The sequence below is a fragment of the Meriones unguiculatus genome, chromosome 5 (genome assembly GCF_030254825.1).
Source record: "Meriones unguiculatus strain TT.TT164.6M chromosome 5, Bangor_MerUng_6.1, whole genome shotgun sequence".
NCBI classification, from domain to species: Eukaryota; Metazoa; Chordata; class Mammalia; order Rodentia; family Muridae; genus Meriones; species Meriones unguiculatus.
The window spans coordinates 112,224,264-112,250,917 of record NC_083353.1 but is presented as its reverse complement, the minus strand read 5'-3'; the positions used below and the strand labels follow the sequence as shown (position 1 = coordinate 112,250,917).

The window sequence follows — 26,654 nt, the reverse complement described above, 5'->3', positions numbered from 1 at the left end:
CCATGCTTCTTTGGTCTCTATCCCCTCAATATCCACTGCTTTCCCCCAGGACCCCTCACCCTTGAAACTCTTTCACATCATAGAAGCAATTCTATTGAAGGTGTTATTTTTTTCCTGAAGATAATGGCTATTCTGATGTCACTTCTCTCACCTCCAGGTGATATCCTGAGTTCAGCCATTAAAAACACCCAGAATCTTCTCCACATGCCCTATGGCTGTGGGGAGCAGAACATGGTCCTTTTTGCTCCTAATATCTACGTACTGAAATATCTGATTGAAACTCAGCAGCTGACTCAGAAAATCAAGGAAAAAGCCATTGACTACCTCAATGCTGGTCAGTAAGGCTAACAAACAACAGTTCTTTCTTGTAAATGTTCTCTCTAGAATTGGGCTTAGCATTGGAGGGGGAAGCTGAGCAGGGTTTCCGGGAAATCCTTTAAGCCACAGGTATGAGGGTCTCTGGCTTTAGACTTCAATCCTGCTGTTCTCTGATGCATTTATTTCTTTAAAACACACCCAAATCCTTCTATTCCAGGTTATCAGAGGGAGCTGAACTACAAACACAAGGATGGCTCCTACAGTGCCTTCGGGGATCAAAATGGCCGGAGTCAAGGGAACACTTGGTAAGAAGAGTCCACTGTGTGCCAGGCCTTGTTCAATCCTTGGCCCTCATGGCAGCTATACATGCAACTTATTTCATGGAAGCATAACTGATACCTTGGCCTGAGAGGGAAATGTTTGACATAACACAAATCATGTATTGCAGAACTGAGACTGTCTCAAGCCTCATCTGCTTTGACTCTGAATCTTGTGTTTTAGTGAATTCAATCCACTGGTGTTTTCATTTCTCACAAAGATCTTTCATCATTAAATGCCTGGCTACATATTGCTGAGCTTCAAAAGATGCTCATAACTGAGCCTTGAAAAGCTGTTGACATTCTTTATGTGACCTTGCATTACAAAGTAATGCATTATTGAGAAGGGACACACAGACAGAAAGCAAACCGGTGACAAAGGGAATACAGACTGGTGGAAACAGGAAGTAAGCCAAGGAGATGGACATCATTTTTGAGGCAGATAATGTGTAGCTGCGGTTGTAGGAGAGGAGAACTTTCTTCTCAAGAAAAGAAAATCATTGGCAAGTGGAAAAACCCACTTGAGATGAGGGTCCAGGCATATTAGGAAAACACGAGAGGGAGCAAGACAGAAAAATGGGAAGAAACCAGGAAGCCCCAGGAACCACACTGTGCTGTGTGCACATTCAAGGGAACCAGCAATGGAAGACTGCTTTGCCGTACCTGAGACATTGCCCAGGGTCATGCACTCAGAGACCCTTAGACCGATTAGCACATGTGTGGACACCTGCAAACCCACATTTGAGAGTACTGCCTCCCAGCAAAAGCTTCATCTCCCCACTCTCCCTCCCCCACCAGGCTCACAGCCTTTGTGCTCAAGTCTTTTGCCCAAGCTCGAGCCTTCATCTACATCGATGCAGCACACTTAACCCACACCTTCACCTGGCTCTCCCAGCAGCAGCAGGACAATGGCTGTTTCAGGAGCTCCGGATCACTGTTCAACAATGCCATGAAGGTGATCCATTCTGAACATGATAAACATGTTGACCTACTAGCACCTGAGAGTCAGCTCGTAATAATTACCACAGGAATGCGTCTCTAGATTTGGAAAGTACTTTTTAATAAGGGGATATGAATGAGAAATAATGAATGAGAACTTCCTTTGAATAAAGTGGACTGGCCATGAGTGGTTGGTGGGGGGCATTTGGTGGACTGCTGGCTGAATATTTGGCCTTTTTCCCTCCATTTTGTTTGCAGGGGGGAGTAGACGATGAAGTGACCCTCGCTGCCTACATAACCATTGCCCTTCTGGAGAGCACATTCCCAGCTACAGTAGGTGCCAAGCTGCTTCCCCAGCTTCCCAAACTGCTGCAAAGCTGTGGCTTGCTACCCTCTCTGGACCACATGGCAGCTCTCTGTTTTCACAATGCTTTGTATTTGTCATATTCCATTAGTGAGCGTCCTGGTACTCAATGAAACCTGGATATTTTTCAAAATTCAACTCGAAAACACAGGCTCTGATACTGTCTCTATTAGTCTGTATTTTAAATGGAATGTAGTTTATGAAAGGAATGGCTCCCCAAAGACAGAATAGATTGATTGATAATCAATGACAAGTAGAATATAGAAGAGAGGGAGGAAGAGAGGACAAGGGAGGGAAGAGGAAGGATTGATTTGAAAAACACAAATGCCTATAAGCTCTGTGTATGTCCCAGGACCTGCTAGAACCCTTTTCACGTAGTTTGGGTTTCATTGTTCTGCCAACAGCATCCTGTTGTCTCCAAAGCCCTGAGCTGCTTAGAGTCATCCTGGAAGACAGCAGAACAAAATGGAAGGAATAACTCTGTGTACACCAAGGCCCTGCTGGCCTATGCTTTCACTCTGGCAGGGAACCAGCAGAAGAGAAATGAAATCCTGGGATCACTTGATAAGGAAGCTATAAAGGAAGGTAAGAATGTGTGTTGTCATGTTTGTCTCCATCCTGTTCTAGTGAAAGGAAGGGGGGAATATACAGAGTGTGGAAATAGTATTACAGGTTAGTCCCATCCCAATGGCACACTGACAGCTCTCCTTGGACTGACCCATTAAGAAATCAGCCTTTCTTCTGTACAAAAGCCTTCTCTTTAGTGTTTTCTAAGAGTGGGACCAAAATCAACAATGGACACAGCTGCAGCAAAGGTAAACATAGTGGAGACTTAACTTTTTCTCTCTGATGCACATATACCAGGAAGAGGAGAGCAAAGGCTAGGAAGAACACAAAAAGAAAATAGGCTTCAGGATTTTGCTACTTCATTTGCAACTTTGAAACCAACAGGAAACTTTTCTAAGCCTTTTGGACTGAACACTGAACAAGCCATGTTTTGTTGGGTGTGAAGGAGTTAATGTCTGCTATTGTCTCCTCACCAACTCTGAGACCACACCTTTGAGGATGTAATTTAGTTAAGATCCTTTAAATTTCTGTTCATGGTCTTTCTCAGTCACAACCCATCTGACCAACTGCAGACTTTTACTGAGAAGTACAAATTCTGGGGATTTTGTAATGAAAATATTTAAAACCTACTACAACCTTTTTCATTTCCTTCTCTCTAATGTAGACATATTCATGTACTGACTACTCATACTTTTAATTATTTCTCTATTTTCACCCCAAGGTAACTCTGTCCACTGGGAAAGACCCAAGAAACCCAGGAAAGCAGGGATGTCTCTGTACGAACCCCAGGCTCCCTCTGCTGAAGTGGAGATGAACGCCTATGTCCTCCTCGCTCTCCTCTCTGCTCAGCCAGCACCAACCCCTCAGGACCTGGCTGTGGCAGTGAGAATCGTGAAGTGGCTCACAAAGCAGCAGAATGCCTATGGCGGCTTCTCCTCCACTCAGGTCAGTAACTTTCCTTCAGAGTTCCCTTGCAGTTAGAGGATTTGACAAGAGATGCTGGAACAGTGAAAAAATGAAACAGGAAGAGGAGAAGAAAACAAGGAAGTGTTACTCTTGGGTATGCTGACTCTGTAGGAAGTGAAGGATCATACATTCTATAATAAATGGTCCTAGGTCTGGTGCCCAGCCACAGGAGTTCTCTTCATGCCATAGTGAAATAGGCCTAGGTTCCTCTGAACTTCCAACGCAGACTCAAGACTCAATATAAAGCAACAGCGAAAGTCCTGGAGGTTCCAGAATCCTAGACACAATTCTCTCCCCCTAGAATAGCACGTGGAGTACCTAGGAGATGTTCTTTGTCCAAAATCACAAATTTATTGCCCTGGTGCCCTTACGTACAGTTGTTTCCTTCTCCTGGCAGACTCTCCTAATCTTATGTATGGATACATTGCCCTCAGGTTTACTCCAAGTCCAAGCTCCCCTGATTTCTTCTTGATACTAGAAACAATCAAGACTGTAAACCATTTGTTTTATCATCTGGTCAATATAACTGGTCAATATTCCCTCTCTACAAAAAAATGTTACCACAATATCAGTAATTAATGCTCTGGAAATTCTGGCATATAATGCAGAACTGATCTCCAGAGAAGTTTAGAGACATGTTTATTTCTCTCTAAAGGAGACATAAAATGTTCAAAGGGAAACCATCCATGACACTAGGATCCCTGAAATTGCAATCCAATCCTTTCAGTCTAATTTCCTTTACTGTCCACATTGTGATCCTAAAGCCCTCACTGCCTGTTTCTGCTCCCTCTTTGGGGTCTGTAGTCAGGCAGCATCTGGAGCTGTTTTGAATGAGGAAGGATCCTGGGGGAAAGAGCCTCTCTGGAGTATGCCACCAAGGAGCAAGGCAGCCAAGGACAACACTAGCTCACAGCGTTTTCTATTTGATAAGAGAGTCATGACCAGCACTCAGCCATGGTCTTGGTGTCTCTTGATTCCTCCCCAAGTGCAGAGGAAAGTTTGGGGATGAGAGCAGGAATGTGATTTTGTGAGAAGATGGTGGCACCACCATGGGAATCAGGGACAAAGGGAAAGAAACAGTAAATGCTGGGAGGAAAATCTAATTTGTGTTTCTATTTTCCACTGGCTGGGGGGAGTTTGCATAAGCCAGGGCACTCTGTGTGGGAGACAATTCATGTGAATGTTTTGATTTTCCAATATATCCTGGATTAAAGCCTGAAATAAAGACTAGAGATCAAATAATTAGAGTCAAAACATCATGACACTTTTTCACAGCTGAAATGAACATTGGGAAGAGCTCAAGCCCTTCCCAACTGATGCTAAACTGAATGTTGTCTTCATCCCTCTCAGGACACTGTGGTGGCCCTCCATGCTTTGTCCAAGTATGGAGCAATTACTTTCTCCAGAAGTCAGAAAACTCCTTTGGTGACCATCCAATCTTCAGGGACGTTTTCCCAAAAGTTCCAAGTAGAGGACAGTAACCGCCTGTTACTGCAGCAGGTCCCTTTACCTGACCTTCCTGGGGACTATGAAATCAGTGTGACAGGAGAAGGATGTGTGTATGCTCAGGTAAGGTTCTGGGCAAGTTGTGGGTGTGCGGTGTGAGCCTCCTCCCCAGAAGGGGAAGTCTCGCATAGTCTACCTGCACATGTGAGGCTCAAATCGGGAGAAATGTATCCAAGGGCCCAGTGCCATGGAGGTAAAGGATTTCTGCTCACTACCTCCCAGACGACGCTGAAATACAACGTGCACTGGGAGAAGCAGCAGTCTGCATTTGCTCTCCGGGTGCAGACAGTACCTCTAACTTGTGATAACCCCGAAGGCCACAACAGCTTCCAGATCTCACTGGAAATCAGGTATGAGCCTCTGTCTCTGTTTATGTCTCCTTCAGCGCTGTCTTCCTAGAACACTTCACAGAGTGGGTTCAGAGGTACCTGAAATGAGTCTCTTCATCAAGAGTTTGCTTTGTCTGTAAAACAAACAAAAATACTTGACTTCAGCAAAGTGATCAATGAAGAATTGTAGAATTATAATTTCTAGTTAGCCTGCTTTAGGATTCCTTTCTTGCCCCTCTCATAATAAAATATACGTTATTATTTTTCATGAAGCCTTCACACAGGTTATTCTTCTTCAAACAAAGTAAAAGCCTTTCTGGTCTTCTAAAATTTTATTTTTCTACAAGAATAAGTTTTTAAAAAAGATATTCAGTTCTTCTGGCATTCATCACAATCTTTGTTTCAAATATAACAAGCAATAGGGTCCAACTGCAAAAACCAAAGGGATCTTGGATGCAAAGAAGACATCCTGAGTGTACCCTATCACCTCGTTTCACCTCAGTGTGTGCGTGTGTCCCTGTGCATGTGTGTATACATGTGTGCATGTGTCCCTGTGCATGTGGTCTGTGCGTGTGCACACACATATGTATATGACACAGGAGAGTCCTCAGGTTCCATAACTACTTGTTTTGAGATTAGCTCTCTTATTGGCCTGGGGCCTGCTACCCAGACTCTGCTGGCTGGCCAGCAAGCCTTAGGGTCCACCTCTTTTTAATGCACTCTCCAGATGATACTGTCATGCAGTCTATTTTCACAACTATTTCTATGACAGTAAAGGCCACGTGTTTTAAGGTATGGAAAAGCCATGCAGGCTGGTTCAGGATTACTGCTAGACCTCAAAAAAGGGCAAGATTCAACCTATTAAAATTGCTCCTTCTGTAACTCTTTGGTCTGCAGTTACACCGGGAGCCGTCCAGCCTCCAACATGGTGATTGCTGATGTGAAGATGATATCTGGTTTCATTCCATTGAAGCCCACAGTGAAGAAGGTGAGCAGACACCACATGTTTGGATACTCTGTGTCCTCAGACTAGGAGCTTACCACGTCATCACAATAATGTCAACCTGTGTCACAGCACTGTAAGTACTAATACAGGTATGGGTGTGACAGCAGCCAGCAGTAGAAACAAAAGGTGCTGAGTTCACTGAGTCCACAATCTGGCTAACAACAACCTTTAAAGTGTAATAATGATCTGGTCAATAATTATTCAGGGGAAACATTAGTACATGCCAAAATTGTAGATGTAGTTTCAGAGGTTCTAAGAAGTATGAAAATTAACAACAACCGAAGATCGATAGGAGAGTACAGAGAAAGATGTTTGCAGGCAGCCGGGCATGGTGGCACATGCCTTTAATGCTAGCACTCAGGGAGGCAGAGGAAGAGGACCACAGTGAGTTTTAGGCCATCCTGGTCTACAAAGTGAGTTCAGGACAGCCAAGGCTGCACATAGAAACCCTTTCTCAAATAGACAAAAAATGCTTTCACAGAGAATGTGGGATAGGTACTAAAAGTATAGGAGCATTTTTACCTACTAATGATTCAGACAATATTGAGTCAGGCCTTCAGTAGAGGGCACTCACAATTTTCTAAGTATATTTTCATTCTTACTGGAAAAGAAATTTTTGCAATTCATTTAAATGAATTTGTGACATCTCCTTTTTATCACCCTCAATCCCACCGTTCATGCACCTCTTTGCCCCAAGGCCTTTGATAACACTGATGTTTTCTCTCATCTTCAGCTTGAACGGTCCCAGCACGTTAGCAGAACAGAAGTGAGCAACACCGATGTCCTGTTATATCTGGATCAGGTGAGGATCCTTCCTGCCTCCCTAGACACATCTGGGTTTAAGTCCTTGGTCTGTGTAGGTCAGAGGAGGGTCCTTCCTGCCTCCCTAGACATGCCTGAGTGGACAGTCTTTCTTGGTGCATCTATGTATGGGTAACATATGGCAGGAACAAAGCAATTCTAAAGGAAGTCTTCTGGAAAGCCAACCTCCCTCTGTTCATACTGGATGATGTTTGGAATTCTTTTTCTTTGGCTTGGAGACATGACTCAGCAGTTAGGAGCACTTACTGCTCTTGCAGAAGGCCAGAGTTTAGTTCCCAGGACCCAGTCAACTCACAACTGCTTGGGACTCTAGATCCAGGGAATCTGATGCCCTCTTCTGGTCTCAACCAGTATGGACACCCTATACACCCCTCACATAATCATCATCATCGTCATTATAATTAATAATAATAGTAATACAAACGTTTAAATTCTCATTCCTCATTGCTGGCTTTCCTGGAACTTGCCATAATGTCCCAAGTCATCAAGTCAAAGTGCTTAACTCTCACAATGGAGAAACTGAACTATCACATATTAAGGAGGAATATGGACTTTTGGAAAAGTTTAATAGACTAGGAAAGTTTCATATTCTCCCTGGAGCCTTGCACTTCAGTTCCTCCGGTCCCTGCTCTAAAATCTGTATCACCATCCATGTATGTGGCATCAGGGAACACGGTGACTGTGAGGTTAAATGGATCCAACCCATAACTGTGTTTTAAACACCAAGGACTGAGTCCTGCTGTGGAAAAACAGTGTCCACCTCCGTGAGTCTGGATCATTAGTCTCTCTTTCCCAGGTCACCAATCAGACCCTGGCCTTCTCCTTCATCATTCAACAAGACATCCCAGTGAAAAACCTACAGCCTGCCGTTGTGAAAGTCTATGACTACTATGAGACAGGTGAGCAATTTGATTGGTTTTTCTTTTTCCTTTTTATTCCTTTGTTTTCTTGTTTGTTTAGTTGGTTGGTTTTTCATTGGGGGTGTTTGTTTGTTTGTTTGTTTGTTTTCATGGTTTCTCACTATGCAGCCAAGTGTGGCCCCAAACTCTTAAATGTCCTGACTCAGCCCCCTCAAATGTTGATATTAGGGGCACATACCATCACACCCAATATTAAAAACAAGTGTTTCTCAGACAGTGACATACATGTAGACCAGACTAGCTAAGTCAGTTCTTGATAAAAGAATATGAGTATAATAAATGTTTACAAAACTTCAAATTATTCAGCCACTGATTCCTACCTGTTTGTCCAAACAGTCATGTGGGACCAAACATGTCCAAATAAACCAAGGACCAAATGTTTTACCCAAAAGTGTCTGTGGGCTGAAAGACACACAAATATTCTCATGAGTATAGCAATGCAAAGATGAACAATTACACAAATAATTATGGTAGGAATAAAAAGATGAGAGAGAGTTGTAGCCTGAGGGGTTGATGATGCTCAAAGAAAGTGAGAAGACAGAGATAGAAAATTAAGTGTTGTGGGTTTTTTGTTTTGTTTTGTTTTGTTTTTTCTGTTGAGGTAAGAGGTATATGCCAAATGATTCAGACTAGCAGAATTCAAGAAATATTGAAGAGCCGGGTGATAGTAGCACACACCTTCAATCCCAGCAATTGGGGGCAGAGGCACATGAATCTCTGTGAGTTCAAGAACAGCCTGGTATACAGAGCGAGTCCTAGGTCAGCCAGGGTTACACAGAGAAACCAGGTCTCAAGAAAGGAGAGAGAGAGAGAGAGAGAGAGAGAGAGAGAGAGAGAGAGAGAAAGGGATTTGGACGGGTACAGCTCTACAAGGATCACTGCTACTCCTCTGCTCAAACCCTATAGATAAGCACACTTTGATTTTCTCCACAGGGTAAATGATTCTTGTGTTGCACTATTGTTCACTTATTTCAAGGGAGGCAGGCACAGCACCTGTGGAGGTTAGAGGACAATTTGGGGAAAGGGTTCTCTCCTTCTGCAATCTGGATCCTGAAGAGTGAACTCAATACAGTCAGCAGATATGGCTCAAGCACCTTTCCGCACTGAGCCATGTTTGTCCCAGGATAAAATGGTAGTTTTGAGAGGAAAACCTCCTTTGCTTGGTTTGTCTGATGTCCACAGAGAGATGACTTTTCAGCAATCATCCATGTCCTGAATGAGAAAAGTCCTCAGTCCTAGCCTATCAGCTGCCCTCCACAGAATCCTCTCTCTTCTAACTCTCTTTCTCTCGTTTTTCTCCCCTGTCTTCCAGATGAAGCAGCCTTCGCTGAATACAGCATGCCCTGCGGCACAGGTGAGCACCTGGCACTCCTTGCCACAGCCCGCCTCTGACCTCCTTCCCTTCACAACTACCCAGAACTTTGGTTAGGTGTGCTCAGACCCCACCACTGTGTGAAAACACAGAGATGTACACCTTTGGATCAGCAAGCTGACCCTGGAAGATCCTTGTAACTCCCTTACCAAGTATATCGTAGCTTATGGGAAAAAATCTGATGGATCCCATGTCCCCCATGGACAGTTTGCCTTCCTGCTGAAAATCGTGCTGTCTACACCCACTTACAGTATATTCATCCTATGTGTTTCTTTCCTCTCTCCGCATACACAGAGAAACCAAATTTTTGAAACTTGTCACTCATTGAAACTTGGACAAGGCATTGCTGGAATCTCCAAACCCAGGAACCTTCAAGATGGTGATTTTCCTTTGTCTCTGCGATATAAATACTGAACAAGCTTGGTAAATAAACATGTAGTTCAAAATGTCTCTGTCTTTGATTCTTTCTTCACTTGATCCAAATTTCCTCCATGCTCCTTCAGTGCCTTGCACTATTCCCCACATTTGCAATGAACAGAAATGACCTTCCAGCAGAAGAACACGTACTGTAAAAATGTGAGCACTTTCCAGCTGCTTTAATAATACACACCTCAGAGCATGAAGGTGACACAAAGGCAAACTTACCTCCATAAGAGAAACACGATGGGTGCCTCAGTGAAACAGGACCATAGTGCAAGCAAGAAATGGTGATTCAGGCCTGCAGGCAGAGCATTTCTGGAGGATGAGGCAGGAGAGTTGCAAAGTCAAGACCAACCTAGGCTACTCTGCAAGTACCATGTGAACCTGAGCTTCACAGCAAAACCCTGTCAAAATAATAATAATAATAATAATAATAATAATAACAAGAGGCAGGGATCGCAGCTTGATGGTAAAATATTTGACCATTTTCAAGTCTGTGGTTTCAGTTTCTAACACAGCAGGAAAGGGGGGATATAAAGCATTCAGGTAGAAACAGCTTTTTCAAAGGAAAAGAGAGGCCCTTAGTGCCAGGAAAATGGCTATCTGATGGACTGGAGTTCCACTGTGGTCTGAATGCAAAATGTCCCATCAGGCTGTTAGAGCAATTGGTCTGTCCAAAGCTGGTGTTGTTCTGTGAGGTATTGAAATCTTTGGAATATGGGCCCTAGCTGGCAGTAGGGATGAAGTTTGAGAATTCTAGCCCAGAGAGAACCTCTTGAGCCATGGAGGATGAGGAATTCCTTTCACAAGATTTTGCATACTTGGATGTAAACATCCCTAACCACAATGCTTTACTCACCACTGCATCCCCTTGACATGTAGATCTGAAGTCCCCACCTTGCTGCAGCTGACCACAAATGGTCCCTTTTATATATCTGAGGGATCGTGGTTTTTGGTAATAAATACTGTTTATTATCAGATTAAAAATTACTTTTCTTTATAAAATTTATTTATTTATTATTAGTTACTGTTTATTCGCTTTGTATCCCAGCTGTAGCCCCCTCCTTTGTCCCATCCCAATCCTACCCTTCCTCCCTCACCTTCTGCCATGTCCCTTCCCAAGTCCACTGATAAGGGAGGTCCTCCTCCCCTTCCCTCTGACTCAAGCCTATCAGGTCTCATCAGGACTGGCTGCATTGTCTTCCTCTCTGGCCCACCCCCTTGTGGGGAGATGATCAAAGAGCCAGCCACTGAGTTCATGTCAGAGACAGTCCCTGTTCCCATTGCTAGGAAATCCACTTTGATACTGAGCTGCCATGGGCTACATCTATGCAGAGATTCTAGGTTATCTCCATGCATGGCCCTTGGTTGGAGTACCAGTCTCAGAAAAGACCCCTGGGCCCAGATTTTTTGTCTCTGTTGCTCTCCTTGTGGAGGTCAAATGGTGGGAACTAGAAAAGATCATCCTGAGTGAGGTATTCCAGAAGCAGAAAGGCACACATGGTATATACTCATAAGTGGACATTAGACATGTAATATAGGATATTCATACTAAAATCTGTTCGCCTAAAGAAGCTAAGGAAGAAGGACACCCTGGATAAGATGATCAATAGTCACACAGAAAGGTAAATGGGACAGACATCAGAAGAGAAAGAAAACAAGGAACAGGACAGGAGCAAACCATAGAGGGCCTCTGAAAGACTCCACCCAGTAGGGTATCAAAGCAGATGCTAAGACTCATAGCCAAACTTTGAGTAGAGTGCAGGGAAACTTATGAAAGAAGGGGGAGATAGAAAGACCCGGAGGAGACAGAAGTGCCACAAGGAGAGCAACAGAACGAAAAACTACTTTTCTTAATGACAAAGTACTTGACAAAAGCAACATAAGCAGAATTCATTTTGACTCACCCCGAGGACACTGTCTGTAAACTCAGAAGAGACCCCGACTGCTGCTAATGCTTAGGTCCTGCAGTTGACCTTCTCTTGTCACACACATCAGACAAGTGGTGTGACAAGTGGTGTTAACACTGTCTATGATCCCTAGCTAATGGATATCAAGAGCCCTGGCTTTTACCTGGGGATGTGAGGTTCATGTCAGAGAAGATGTTGCTGGCCACAGGCCTTCTCCCAACCCCTTCCCTGAATCCTTCTTGGAGTCAAAGATAAGAAGGGACCCTGGCTCTGCCATGTAGGCCCAGATTCCTCTCTTTGGTACTCTCACCATGCTGTGGTCCATTGTTGCTAGGCTTCAACTCTCCTCAGAACCTCCACTATACTATTGGCTGTCTGTCTGTCTATCTGTCTATCCATGGAGTCAATGACTCTTCTACTAAACTTCTTCCTGTCTTAGCAATCCATTTCAGTGAACCCCTTGAGTCTGCATCTGAGACCTTTCACAGTTTACGACAATGGGGGAGGCATCTTGGCAGAGCGTCAGGTGGCTTATCACTTCCTGTCTGTCACCAGAAGGCTAAGTACAATGAATACTGGTGCTCAGTTGGTGTTCTCTTTTTTATTCAGTCCAGGAATTCTGATCATGGGATGGTGCCATATCACATTAGTGTGAGTCTTCCCACTTCATTTAAGCAAAGGTAAAAACATCCCCGTTTTAAGTGCAGATTCCACAGAGTAGACAATATCAAGTGCATTGAACTGTGACTTTTGTTGTTGTTGTTTGTTTTTTCATGGTAAAACAGTTAGTTTTGCTCTTCCAGGGCACCTTGCAAGTCAGGCAAATTAGTCCATATCACCAAGATTCCCTGTGTCTGATATTTTGACTAGACACAAATTCTTCTTGAAGTTTCTGTGCCTGTAACATTGCTTCTAGGCTTCAAGAGTCTCCAGTATGGACCAAAAGTCATCTCTATTCTTCCTGCCCTGGAACTTGTCATGGACTTGCTAGTCACATAATGCAAGTTCTATTGCTGTGATTTAAAAGAACAAGCCAGACAAGAGCAGCTTAAGGGAAACGTGGTTTCTGCTTGTTCATAGTTCATGGGTGTAGTCCATCATGGTTGGGAGATCAAGGCAGCAGGAGGTCGAAGCAGCTGGTCACATGATATCCACAATGAAGAACCAGGCAGTGATTGTATATATGCCTGTTCAACATGAGGAAGCAATGTGTGCTCTGTGTGCATTTGTGGACAGGCATGAGATAAAATGTGTTGTGCAATCAAACTTGTTACAGTTATTAATCTCTGTACCCATGAGGGTAAGTTGAGCAGTTGGGGAGGAAATGTTACCCACAGACATGAACTTAAATGTGGCCACAGGCAAAAATGTGAGGAGAGGAGGATCCAAGCAGTGGCGACCAGGGAGCACCATATCTGAGGGGCAAAGATTCTGAAACCACGAACTTGGTGAGTGGAGGGGCTGCTGAACCAAGAACAGTGACATCTTGGCTTCCAGGGAGAAAGGGGACTAACTGTGAGCTGAGACCATTTAGATTCAGGTAAGCAGCAGACTCTTCTGTGGAATTCCCCTGCGGGCTCAATCCCCAGGCACTTCCTCATATCTACCTCCCTACTCCCTCTTTTTAGAGGCAGCAGAGGAGGCCTACAGATTCCTCCACAGAGCACTGTGCCTGTCCCCAAGTGCCAGTGGCTCCTAGCAAAGAAACCCTGGTTGGAATCTAGGACACAGAATACTCAGTCCTCCCTGCCCCCACACCCTCTGGCACATCCCCAGGGAAAGGCGCCATAATCTTTCCCTGGCAGAGGTGAAGGCTACTGAGGGGACCTGCAGAATCCACCACAGAGCACTGTGCCAGGCCCTAGTGCCAGCAACTCCCAACACAGGGCACAATGCCAGTGGACACCAAGACCTGCTGTTCTAGCACCACTGAGCTGACTGTTAGCCTACACCTGCATTTGCCCCAGCAGGATAAAACTGGAGAGTAGAGAACAAGGGGAACCCCTGTGCTTTCCAAGTGGTCCTGCTGGAGTGTGAGCACACCTTCAAGGGAGTGATTGCAGAGGCCCAGATCCAGGGTCTCTCTAAGCACGCAGCCAGACAAAAGATCCCTACCATCCACACCCCTATTGTGGGCAACATAGGGATTCCTGGGACAGCGTTCTCAACACTGAAACCCCTGCTCTGTGGGTCTACCAGTGAATTCCAGGCAAACAATTGCTGGAGCCCAGACAGATCTGCATACCAGTGGCCTGTAAGCCACTGAAGCAGTCAGGGATCTGCGCCTGTGCACTGCCCCATAAACAACACCTGGGAATAGTACCAGAGTCACATTCCTCACTTAGGTGCTGATGAAACACCAACACAAACAGTGGACCTCTCTCATCTTCTTGAAAAACATTCCAGAAACCAGAAAAAGGCAGTCTGAAGTACAGACAAACAAACAGTGAGGGTTACAGATGGCCAGAGGCCTGTGTAAAAACACACCCAACAAAAATCAGGACATTATGGCTTCACCAGCAACCACCAAAATCAATGAACATTTCGATCCATCGGAAACACAAGAAAATGACTTTAAAACTAGGTTTATCCAGTTATTAGAGGCACATAAAGAAGAAATAAACAGATCTCTCAGAGAAATAGCCATAGAAATAGAAGCACATAAAGAGGAAATGAACAACTCTCTCAAAGAAATAACCACACAAGTAGAGGCAAATAGAGAGGAAACGGACAAAGCTCTCAGAGAAATACAGCCAAACAAGTAGAGGCACAATTAGTGGCACATAGAAAGGAAATAAACAAAAAAAGTAGAAGCCATCATCGAAAAACAGGACTACACATTAAAACAGATGAAGGAAATGGTGAAAGACATATAAGCAGAATTAGAATCAATAAAGAAAATACAAGCAGAGAAAACCTTGGAGATGGAGAACTTAGAGAAAAGATCAGGAATCACAAAGGTACACATAACCAAAAGAATACAAGAGATGGAAGAGAAAATCTCAGGTGCTGAAGATACACCTGCAGAAATTGACACGTCTATCAGAGAAAAAGGAAAATCACTTTTTCTTCTAAGCAGTTCAGTCTCCAAGTGGGTTCCATAGTAATAGGACAGGGACTGTCTCTGACATGAACTGATTGGCCTGCTCTTTAATTACTTCCCCCTGAGGGGGGAGCAGCATTACCAGGCCACAGAAGAAGACAATGCAGCCACTCCTAATGAGACCTAATTGACTAGGATCAAAAGGAAGGAAAAGAAAACCTCCCCTATCAGTGGACTTGGAGAGGGGCATGAGTGCAGAGGGGGGAGGAAGGGAGGGATTGGAAGTGGAGGAAGGAGGGAACCACAGGGGGGATACAGAGTGAATAAAGTGTAATTAATAAAGAATCTTTTAAAAAACCAAATTGCCTGATTAATTAATTAATTAAAAGGATATTTAACTTACTCACAAAGTATTTACTCTTGAGATATCAATCAGTCTCAACATTATTGTACTTCCCAAAATATTTTAATGAACCTACTAGTTCTTCCTTTAAAAAAAAAAAGAAAGAAAAGGGAGAATCAGAAAACTCCCAAAGAGAAAACATCCAAGAAATCAGGGACACTATGAAAAGACAAAATCTAAGAATAATAGGAGTGAACAAAAGAAATATTCATTGATCACTAGTACCTATCAACATCAATGGACTCAACTCTCCAATAAAAAGATGCAGACTAACAGAATGGTTGCAGAAACAGGATTCAACATTCTGCTACATCCAAGAAAAACACCTCTGCAACAAAGATAAACACTACCTCAGAGTAAAGGGCTGGAAAAAAAAGTGTTTCCAGCAAATGGACCCAGAAAACAAGTTATGGTAGCTATCCTAATATCTAATAAAATAGACTTTCCATGAAAATTAATCAACAAAAGTTGAGGAGGGACACTTCGTTCTCATCAAAGGAAAATTCCACCAGGAGGACATCACAATTCTGAACATCTATGCCCCAAGTACAAGACCGCCTACACTTGTAAAAGAAACATTATTGAAGCTGAAATCACACATCGATCCCAACACCTTAACAGTGGGACACTTCAACACCCCACTCTCACCAAGGGACAGATAATCTAGACAGAAGCAAAATAGGGAAATAAAGGCACTTACAGAGGTCCTAAATCAAATGGACCTAATAGATGTCTACAGAACTTTTCACCCAAACTCAAGAGTATACCTTCTTTTCAGCACCTCATGGAACCTTCTCCAAAATAGACCATATACTTGGCCACAAAGCAAGCCTAAACAGATACAAAAAAATTGAAATAATACCCTGTATTCTATCTGACCACCATGGACTAAACCTGGACCACAATAACAACAGAAATAGCAAAAAGCCTACACACACATGGAAACTGAACAACTTGCTACTCAATGACAGCTGGGTCAAGAAAGAAATAAAGAAAAAAATTAAAGACTTCCTAGAATTCAATGAAAATGAAGGTACAACATACCCAAATTTATGGGACAGAATGAAAGCAGTGCTCAGAGGAAAATCCATAGCACTAAGGGCCTTCAAGAAGAAGTTTGAAAAATCTCATACAAGCTACTTAATGGCCCAACGGAAAGCCCAAGGGGAGAAAAAAAAAGAAGCACTCTAGAGAAACAGATGGCTGGAAATAATCAAACTCAGGGCTGAAATCAATCAATTCAAAACAAATAAAACTATTCAAAGAATCAAGGAAACCAAGAGCTGGTTCTTTGAAATCATCAACAAGCTAGACAAACTAAAGGCAGAGAGAAACTATGCAAATCAGCAAAATCATAAATAAAAAGGGAGACACACCTACAGACACTTTCCACTTACAGAGGAAATCCAAACAATTATTAGGTCATACTACAAAAGCCTACATGCCACAAAATTTGAAAATCTAAAGGAAATGGACAATTTTCTTGATAAATTCCATCTACCAAAATTAAGGCCAAATCAGGTAGAAGGATTGAATAGTCCTATATTTCCGAAGGAATTGAAGCAGTCATCAACAGTCTCACTTCCAAAACAAGGCCTGAGCGAGATAGTTTCAGTGCAGGATTCTGCCAGACTTTCCAAGAAGTGTTAACTATAATTCTCTTCAAAGTATTCCAAAAAATAGAAACAGAAGGAACATTACCAAACTCATTCTATGAAGCCACAGTCACCTTGATACCTAAACCACACAAAGACCCAACAAAAAATGAAAACTTCAGACCGATCTCTCTTATGAACATTGATGCAAAAATACTCAATAAAATACTGGCAAACCGAATCCAAGAACACATAAAAGATATCATCCACCATGACCAAGTAGGCTTCATCCCAGGCATGCAAGGGTGGTTCAATATATGGAAATCCATCAATGAAATGCACCATATAAACAAACTGAAGGAGAAAAACCACATGATCATCTCCTTAGATGCCTAAAAAGCATTTGACAAAATCCAACACCTATTCAGGTTTAAAGTCTTGCAGAGATCAGGGATACAAGGCACATACCTAAACATAGTAAAGGCAATATACAGCAAGCCTATAGCCAACATCAAACTCAATGGAAAGAAACTTAAATCAATCCCACTGAAGTCAAGGACAAGGCAAGGCTGCCCATTCTCTCCATGTTTCTTCAACATAGTACTTGAAGTCCTAGCCAGAGCAATAAGACAACTAAAGGAGATCAAGGGGATACAAATCAGAAAGGAAGAGGTCAAAGTGTCACTATTTGCAGATGATATGATAGTATACATGAGCAACCCCAAAAATTCAATGAGAGAACTCCTTCAGCTGATAAACACCTTCAGCAAAGTGGCAGGATACAAAATCAACTCAAAAAAATCAGAAGCCCTCCTATATACCAGAATTTCCTAAAGGATCCTGTACAACAACCGATCATCTGGAGATTCAATGCAATTCCCATCAAAACACCAACACAATTCTTGCAGACAATGAAAGAAAAATTGCAACTTCATATAGAATAACAAGAAATCCAGAATTGCTAAAACAATCCTCTACAATAAAAGATCTTCTGGAGGTATCTCCATCCCTGATCACAAGCTGTACTATAAAGCAACAATACTAAAAACTGCATGGTACTTACTGGCCTAGAAACAGACTGGTGGATCAATGGACTCAAATAGAAGACCCTGAAATGAACCCACACGCTTTGGTCACCTAATTTTTGACAAGGATGCCAAAACCATTCAATGGAAAAAAAGACAGCATCTTCAACGAATAGTGCTGGTCTAACTGGATGTCTACATGTAGAAAAATGCAAATAGATCCATACTTATCACCCTGCACAAAACTAAAGTCCAAGTGGATCAAAGACCTCAGTATAAAACCAGACACACTAAACCTGTTAGAAGAACAAGAGGGGAAGAGCCTTGAACTCATTGGCACAGGATACAAGTTCCTGAACAGACCACCAACAGCAAAGGCTCTAAGAGCAACAATCAACAAATGGGACCTAATGAAGCTGAAAAGCTTCTGTAAAGCAAAGGACACTGTCATTAAACAAAATGACTGCCTAAAGATTGGGAAATGATCTTCACCAGGCCTATATCTGACAGAGGGCTAATAGCCAGAATATAGAAAGAACTCAAAAAGTTAAACAACAACAAATCAAGCAATCCAATTGAAAAATGGGGTACAGAGCTAAACAGAGAATTCTCAATAGAGGAACATTGAATGACAGAGAAATATTTAAAGAAAGGTTCAACGTCCTTAGTCTTCAGGGAAAGGCAAATCAAAATGACCCTGAGAGTTCACCTTACACCCACCAAAGTGGCTAAGATCAAAAACTCAAGTAACAACATATGCTGGAGAGGAGGTGGAGAAAGGGGAACCATCCTCCACTGCTGGTGGGAAGGTAAAATTGTACAACCACTTTGGAAATAAATCTGGCCCTTCTACAGACAATTAGGAATAGTGCTACCTCAAGATCCAGCTATACTACTCCTAGGCATATATCCAAACATGCTCCAGTACACAACAAGGACATTTGCTCAACCATGTTTGTCACACCTTTATCTGTAATAGCCAGAAAGTGTAAAGAGCCCAGATGTCCCTCAGTTGAAGAATGGATACAGAAATTGTGGTACATCTACACAATGGAATATTACTCAGCAATAAAAAACAAGGAAATGAAAAAAAAAAACAAGGAAATGATGAAATTTGCATGAATAAAAACTAACAAAGAAGAGACTTTATTAGGATATAGCACCAGGTCCTCATGGAGCCAGGACTGCCCTGGGAGCACTCTCAAGATGCAGCTCCGAATTACATCAATTCCTAAGAGGGTTCCTAAGAGCAAACCTCACAAGGCTCTGTGCTTCCTGCCTTCCTGCAATCTGGGTTAAAATCACAGAGCGGCATACTTTCTGTCTATGTGCAATCAGACACACATCCTGCCTACCTACAGGAAAGCACACATCCCACGTGCTGGCAGGGGCAAGTAAACTTGTTCACAGGAGTGAAAACACGTGGCTTTTTATCTTACATAAACAAATCAGGCCGTTACAAGAACTGCTCCAGAATTCCTGGAAGCAATCTGTCCTTGGGCACATGGGGCTTACAGGTTAGAGGCATTTTTGTTTACTATTTCTTTTAAGCACATTAATTATTAAGCTTTAAACATAAAGTTCCCGTCATGACCACAATATTCTGTTTTTTCCTGATTGTTTGTTTTCAGTATGTCTAGGAAATATGTTTTTCTTGAACTATATACCTCAGAAATAACCAATATTTTTATGTTAAAATCAGAAAATACCTCGTGTATTCTTCTACTGTTTTTGTTTAAGATACTCACACATACTTTGAATTATAAATCTTAAATGAATCTTAAAGCATATCTGACTTCTGTTTCTGACTTTCGTGGTCACACAACTGTGGAGTAACTGTATGATTGCAGAAAGCTAAGGAAAAGACGAGATACTCATGTCTGCATGGAAATACTGCAGACTGCACTGCAGAGAGGGAGAGAATTATGTGGCTGAATTCATTACACCAACATCTCCAACCTCTGGGTTTGTGATGGCTGAGAAAAACTCCATTGTGTGCTAGGAAGCTATTCTGAGCTTCTAATTTTCTAAAATGTGAGCTCACTGCAAATCTGACTCCTTGCCCATTCCTCAAACTTGTAAAACTAATATAAGTAAAAGATTGCTTTGACTTTCTAAAACCCACTTATCACTGTGAAGTGGGGAGTGCAACAGCTCCTTTCTCAGTGAATACTGGGAGAGAGAGAGAGAGACAGCTCCTCACAGCTCAGAGGAGTAAAAGCAGTTTCTTACTGATCTTCACATGTCACTCAAATCAGGTAACTGTGGCACCCACCTTTGAAAACTTTCCTCTAGCCGGTGCTGCATAACACATCTTCTCTTTGGGATTAAGTCTGTCAGCCTGCTAGTAGTGATTAATACCTTCGTTTGATGATATTCTAAGTCCAGTCTGTCTTCACTTGTTGCCTTGGACTCCATAACAAGTGTTTCCAAGGAAATCCAGGCTTGACTTTCACAACTTCACATACTGGCCTCTCTGGGCCTCCAAGATGGGTCATCCCTGACACACCTCTGGCCTTTAATAACTCTGCCCAACTATGAAGGAAGATTCCACGCTCCCTTTCTTGTGTCCTTGACTCTAAAGACAGGACCATGTGATTAACACTACCAAATTCTGCTCCCTGATGGAGATGGACTGGGTTCTCCTCGTTCACTTACACATGCATTGGCTTCCTGTTGTAAATGTTTTCTATCAGGACTTAAGGTTTTCTTTCATTTCTTTTCACCAATTGGAAGTTTAGTTGGTGGAATATTGCCCTGAGGTCCCTACTCTTCTTTTACCATTTAGCATCAGGCTCTTCTTTAAACTTTTTATCTCTTTGAGCACTGGACTTAGTTCCATTACCTTTCCTGGTACTCCTCCTCTCCTCAAAGTGCACATTTTGTATTTCTCTTTGTCCAGGTCGCTCCTTTTCCTGATAGAGCTGCAGAAGAGTGGCCACCGTGACCACATGGCAGAGTCAGTACTTGGCTGTCTTCAAAGCTCCTCGGCCATTAATTCAAAACTCTCCAATTTAGCCCCAAGCATATTTAAAACGAGGGCAACACCCAGCCTTATTCTTTTCCAAAATTTGACAAGAATGGTCTCAAGGCTGCCTACTAATGTTCTTCCCCTCTGACACTTCTTGAGCTGGGCAGTCATAGTTACACAGCCCTCAGCATGGGTCTCCCTGTTCCTAGGATGGCCCAGCCAGCCCTGCCTGAAATGTTCAACTGCTTTCTCAATCCAGAGTACAGAAGTCCACATTCTGCCAACAAGCAGCATGGTCAGGCCTGTTCCAGCAGTACCCCAGGCCCTGGTACCAACTTCTGTCTTAGTCACTGCTCTATTGCTGTAAAGAGATACCACAACCAGAACTAGAGAGATGGCTCAGCCATTAAAGGCTAGGCTCACAACCAAAAATATAAGAGATACCACAACCAAGGGAACTCTTATAAAAGAAAGCATTTAATTGGTAGCTGACTTACGGTTCCAGAGATTTAGGCCATTGACAACATGGCAGAGAATTTGGCCATATGCATTAAGACATGGTGTAGAAGAAGGAAATGAAGCTACATCCTCCTTGGCAGAGAGAGAAGGGAAAGAAGAGTAAGAGACAGAGAGGAAGTGACTAACATGGGCTTTTGAAACCTCTAAGCTCACCCACAGCACCACACTTCCTCCAACAAGGTCACACTTCCCAGGCTTTCTCCTTCTTTCAAACAGTACCAATCCCTGCTGACTTGGCACTCAAATAAAAGGCCATAGGAGCCAATCTTAGCCAACAACCCCATTAAGGAAGAAGACAGTCACCCTAGGGGTTTGCCACCTTTTTTGCTTAGGCATTGTTCCTGTCCCTATCTGTCTGCCGCCAGGAAGTCTGTCTGACTCCTCCTCTCTCATCTTGTAACACCATGACAGCATGTTCAGATAACTACACCAGCCATCCATTAGGGTTTCTAGGCCCTTGGTCATTCTCTCATGCCAACACATGAACTATTATTCTAAACAGTATTTTTATATGCTTTCATTATTTCAACCATTTCATGTTATACTCCAAGTTTTTGTTTGTCTTATTTCCTATGGGACCTCTTAAAGCTTGGGCTTACCTCAGCACTGTTATTCCAACAAAGTCTTTCTATTTCAGACATGCCTATGTTACCCATTGCATAAGCTTTCTCAAGACTCAGATCTGTACCCTACTTTCTCTGTCTACTTTAAAACTTCAAGTAACTAGGATAGCATGTCTGCTCTCTAACAAGAAGATCTCTGTGAGTTCTGAGCCTGGATTATGCACTATCTCAGATGACATGCCCTGCCATTTGATACTATCCTGCAGTGTTAGAACCTCTTAATGTTTCTGTGTCTATCATTTCTACCATCACCTATCAGGAAGTTAAAGCTATGCATTGTCATGCTCAAAAAAGAATAATAATAATAAATAGGAAGTTAAGAGGAAAAATGTAATTATTATTTCAGTGGAATTTGGACAAAAGGGGCCAGTTCAGGAGTTGGTGAGACTTCCTATTGATGATTAACTAGGGTTCAGAGTTCAATCAATGAAATTCAGAAGTTGTATTTCTTTTTCATCCTTCACATGCTTACCCGAATCCCCTTCTAGCAGGTTTATTCCTTTTCCTTAATGTCTCAAGATTATAATTGTTTTCATTTATACTAACCTTCTTAAAAAATCAGTGTGGTATGATCTTTGCAAAAATCAACATCCCTATGATCTAGAATAGAAATGTTAATGTGCTTCCCAACTCATACCTTAATGTCCTTCCAAAGGAACTGAGTTGCATCCTGAATAATAATCACTTCAGAATTGAAGCAACTACCTTAGTTGCTCAGATTATATTTGGCTTCCTAGCAACCCATAGCCATAAGACTTTGCAAGTGTGTCTCTATATGAGCTTTGGGGACTTCTGTTCTAACAAGATTTAGGTACAGTGACTTGTAATAGGTGATATTTTTATCTTAGTATCCACAGTTTTCCTTTTTACACAAAAGACCAATAAAAACAGATTATTGAATAATCAGATAAAAGAACACTGAAAATCTCCAACCTGGACTTCTCCTGTTTACTCTTAAATGAGGAAAGAGAGAAATGGAGAGGTCTCATTCAAAGTAGTGCTAAGAGATTCTAGGTGAGTAGAAGCAGTGAGGTGACAAATGTCACACAATCACAGCACAGTCATGTACTGCAAAGGTTTATTGGTCATTAAGGCTGAGAAAGCCTTCTCTAATTCAAACCAAGCAAGTCTATGTGCATTATGGGTTTGCATGGCCTTGACCCTTTACCAGCACCATCCACCATCTGGCACCTTTCCTGAGACTGTTGTAACTTATTTGAGTTGTCCAGAGGCCATCACTGAATGCAGTGACACTAACAAAGAACTCTTACAGAAATTCCACTCTTCTATTTAGACACCTTTGGCAAAGCTTCCTGTTTGCACAGAGTACTCATAAATAGCCAGGGTGGATTGGGGAAATCTCTAGAAACAGGGTTAAGAAAGAGGACACCATAAGCCCTGTCCTCCTGTCCTTTCTTCCTACACCATGTGGAAGAACAGACAGGCTCTGCCATGTCTCATTTCAGTTCTTCTTGTCTTTCTGCCTTCTGCTTCCTCGATCCATTCAGATCCGTGAGTACCACCAAGGACTCTCCTATATCTTTCCTCCTCCAATCAAAACCATTCCTTTCCTTTCACAGTCCCTTCTCCGGAAAACCTTCCCAAAGTCTTTTTGCTATAAAATTAACAAACAGTAATTATATGTGTGTGTGTTTCCCAACTCTAGCATTACATGATTATGTATAATCTTTTTGTTTTTAGAACTCTAAAGGGATCAGTGTGGCTAAACTGAGGTATTATGTGATTTAGAACAGCATTCCTCCTAGATACCAGGAATATCTAAAATCCCAGTGGTCAGAGAAATTCTTATTTGTTGAAACTTACTCACTTGGAAAATGACCATTTAAACTGTTGGGACTCTTGGTTGGAAATGAATAGGCTACAGTCTAACCTTGGTACAGGTGAGACTTTGAGCACACCAGAACTCTGTGGATGTTTGTGTCCTATAACAACACTCCTGTTAGGATCAAGGGCTTGGATTAAACTACCAGTAGAACTTGTTTGGTGTCCAAAGTATCCACATTATTAGAATTACATTGTTAGCGAAATTTTTTTTTTTGCTCTTTTGAGATCAGAAAAATACATTTATGAACCTGGTGATACTGTGGTACAGCAGTGATCACATAGATTTTTAGCTATTTTGAAACAAAATCTCTAATGCTAGGAAAAGAAAGAATGGTTTCTACAGAGAGCTTTTCACTCATGCTCAAGTGTAACATAAGTGAATTATGCAACTCTGAATTTCACAGTCATATTATAAATTGAGGATGGAGAGTACCCAAAAATAAAAACAAGTACTAAGTTCTTTCCCAAGAATTAAAAATGGTAATGAAGAACAGTTCTGATGAATGTTTCTGGAAAATATAAATTTTCCCTCCATATCTTCATTTAAAGAAAAGAAAAACCTGCAAGAACTTGAATGCTGGCTGCTTAGTGCAGGGACCACCTGTCAATTGAACCTGCCTTGGTGGGTTACACAGCAGAAGTTGAGTTATCACCACTACAAAAATCGATAATCGTCCTGCCACTCTGCTGTATCATGCTGTCAACTGCCATCTCAGACTGTGGAAATATGGATGGCAGGGGTTACTGTGATGAAACTACACTCTTAAACACTGATATCTGTCCTGGGCTGGCCCAAACTCCTTCCTTTCCAGGAAGTATATGGTGCTGGTCCCTTCCCAGCTCCTCACTGAGACCCCTGAGAAAATCTGCCTCCATCTATACCATCTGAATGAGACGGTGACAGTCACAGCCACCTTGCAGTATGGCTGGGGAAACAGAAGCCTGTTCAATGAGCTTGTGGTCGACAAGGACTTGTTCCGCTGTGTGTCCTTTACTGTGAGTACCAGAAACCTGTTCTGATTTGTTTATACATACATGTACATATGTGTGTTGATATGCATCTATAATACACATACAGATTTCTAAAAAAGATCACTCTAGAAACATATCTTTGACTTCAAGACAGGAGAAACTTAGAAATTTACCGAATTAAAAAATACCATGGATTTTCACACCTAAAATGGGAAGAGCCAATTCTTGTACTTATGCTGCTTTCCCAATGAATTTTCTCAAAAGTTTAACCACCCAGAGAAACAGACGTTTTTCCAATGCGTAGTACATTTTGCTAGTGAGTCACGAACTTTCAAGTAACACTGAGCTAATAAGGTCCACAACTCTTCTGAATAAGTATTGGTTTCTTGTTCAGGGCCTATCCTCAAGACACAGTATCTACCACCACTAATATATTATCTCCTAATTTCTACCACCATTAACGTATTGTCTTTCCCTCTACATCAGTTTCAGAGTTAGAGCTAATTTTCAATCAAGACCATATTTACTCCATAAAAATGACTGTTTGGTGCTTCCATTGAATCACATACAATTGTGTTTTCTAGTTTTTATTCTGACACTTTTATCCTCTACATAACATTTAAACAAAAATTGACGTGACCCATCTCCTTCCTGTGATGTGGAAGCAGATGAAGTGAAAAAGGAAATCTAAAAGCTGCAGAGGGTCAGACAGTTAAGGGTCTTGTATTCCTCTCTTTCTCAGCTCCCCAGACTTTTCCTTTCTGAGGAGAAGGTGTCCCTCTCTGTCCACATCAAAGGGCCAACACATGAATTCAGCAAAAAGACGGTGGTGCTGGTGAAGAACAAAGAAAGCGTTGTCTTTCTCCAGACAGACAAACCAGTGTACAAGCCAGGACAGTCAGGTATGAAGCTACAGAGTGGGCAAAGGAATTAAGATGCCGTCCTGAGCATGGCAAGAGAAGACTGAGTCTCTGGACCTCACTAGAAAATTCTCTCTCTCTCTCTCTTTCCAGTCAACTTTAGGGTTGTCTCTATGGATAAAAATCTACACCCTCTGAATGAGTTGGTGAGTCTTTCACTGGTGGGTATTGGTGAGTTCATCAAGACAAAATGCCACCTTAATATTCTAATTTCCAGCCCCTTTCTAAAGTATGAGTTGATCTGGTTTTGATTCTGATCTTTTGCCTATTTATGCCCTTTCTCAGTTACATTTGGCCATTTTATGTCTTCCTTATGTGAAAGTCCTTATTTTTCAGTCGATTCCTGATTAAGTATCTTCTTGCCACACTATGAAAGGTGGCTAGTAGGGATGATGATTCCAGTCACTACCAGCTTGACTGTAGAATGTGAAAGCCTAAATTGGACATCAAAATCACATCCTCTCCTCCAAAGGCACAGAGATAATTGTGTCAGAGAAGGAGGAAAAACTGTAAGAAGCAGAGGTGAATACTGTCAGAGCCAGAATAAATACCAGGGAACAGTCCTCTAAACACAATATGGCAGCTGCACGTTTGTACTTACACTTGTGTTAGCAGGCACAAGCACATACACTATCAAGCCCGACCAAAGCCTAGCATGGAGAGGGGAGATGTACATGAAGCCCCACTCCTAGCTGAGGAGCTCTTGTTAACTGACAGCTACTGGGAAAAAGTCGGTTGTCTTTAAGAGGGCAGACACTGGTAAGTCAACCATATTCCAATGGAAGTCCACACATCCAAGAATAAATGGGCAGTTCAAAACAAATTAATGGGTGAAAAAAAATAGAGAACCCTAAGTCATATGAGTAGGGAAGGGTGGTAGATCTAGTATAAATGGAGGGAGGGTTGACTATCATCTTAAAACACTGTACAAAATCTCAAAGAACTAGTTAAAAAGTAAACAAAATCATAATCCACTTTTACT

The 26,654-nt window shown here is 42.2% G+C and overlaps 2 protein-coding genes across 5 annotated transcripts in view; both read left to right on the top strand.

Moving 5' to 3' along the window:
* The window catches only part of LOC132654284 (murinoglobulin-1-like), a 41,838-nt gene extending 31,964 nt beyond the window's left edge, over positions 1-9,874 (top strand). For both annotated transcript variants that reach the window (XM_060384144.1, XM_060384143.1), the window contains 13 exons: positions 158-334; positions 536-623; positions 1,434-1,590; positions 1,833-1,907; positions 2,343-2,523; positions 3,227-3,450; positions 4,822-5,040; positions 5,200-5,327; positions 6,204-6,294; positions 7,046-7,114; positions 7,931-8,033; positions 9,367-9,408; positions 9,721-9,874. In XM_060384144.1, coding sequence (XP_060240127.1) covers positions 158-334; positions 536-623; positions 1,434-1,590; positions 1,833-1,907; positions 2,343-2,523; positions 3,227-3,450; positions 4,822-5,040; positions 5,200-5,327; positions 6,204-6,294; positions 7,046-7,114; positions 7,931-8,033; positions 9,367-9,408; positions 9,721-9,737 — 1,571 coding nt within the window. In that variant the 3' untranslated portion in view covers positions 9,738-9,874. The remainder of the gene's footprint in view (positions 1-157; positions 335-535; positions 624-1,433; positions 1,591-1,832; positions 1,908-2,342; positions 2,524-3,226; positions 3,451-4,821; positions 5,041-5,199; positions 5,328-6,203; positions 6,295-7,045; positions 7,115-7,930; positions 8,034-9,366; positions 9,409-9,720) is intronic.
* A 13,415-nt stretch (positions 9,875-23,289) lies between these two features.
* The window catches only part of LOC110546075 (murinoglobulin-1-like), a 41,860-nt gene continuing 38,495 nt past the window's right edge, over positions 23,290-26,654 (top strand). For all 3 annotated transcript variants that reach the window (XM_060384147.1, XM_060384146.1, XM_060384145.1), the window contains exons 1-4: positions 23,290-23,447; positions 24,593-24,776; positions 25,495-25,654; positions 25,766-25,818. In XM_060384147.1, coding sequence (XP_060240130.1) covers positions 23,362-23,447; positions 24,593-24,776; positions 25,495-25,654; positions 25,766-25,818 — 483 coding nt within the window. In that variant the 5' untranslated portion in view covers positions 23,290-23,361. The remainder of the gene's footprint in view (positions 23,448-24,592; positions 24,777-25,494; positions 25,655-25,765; positions 25,819-26,654) is intronic.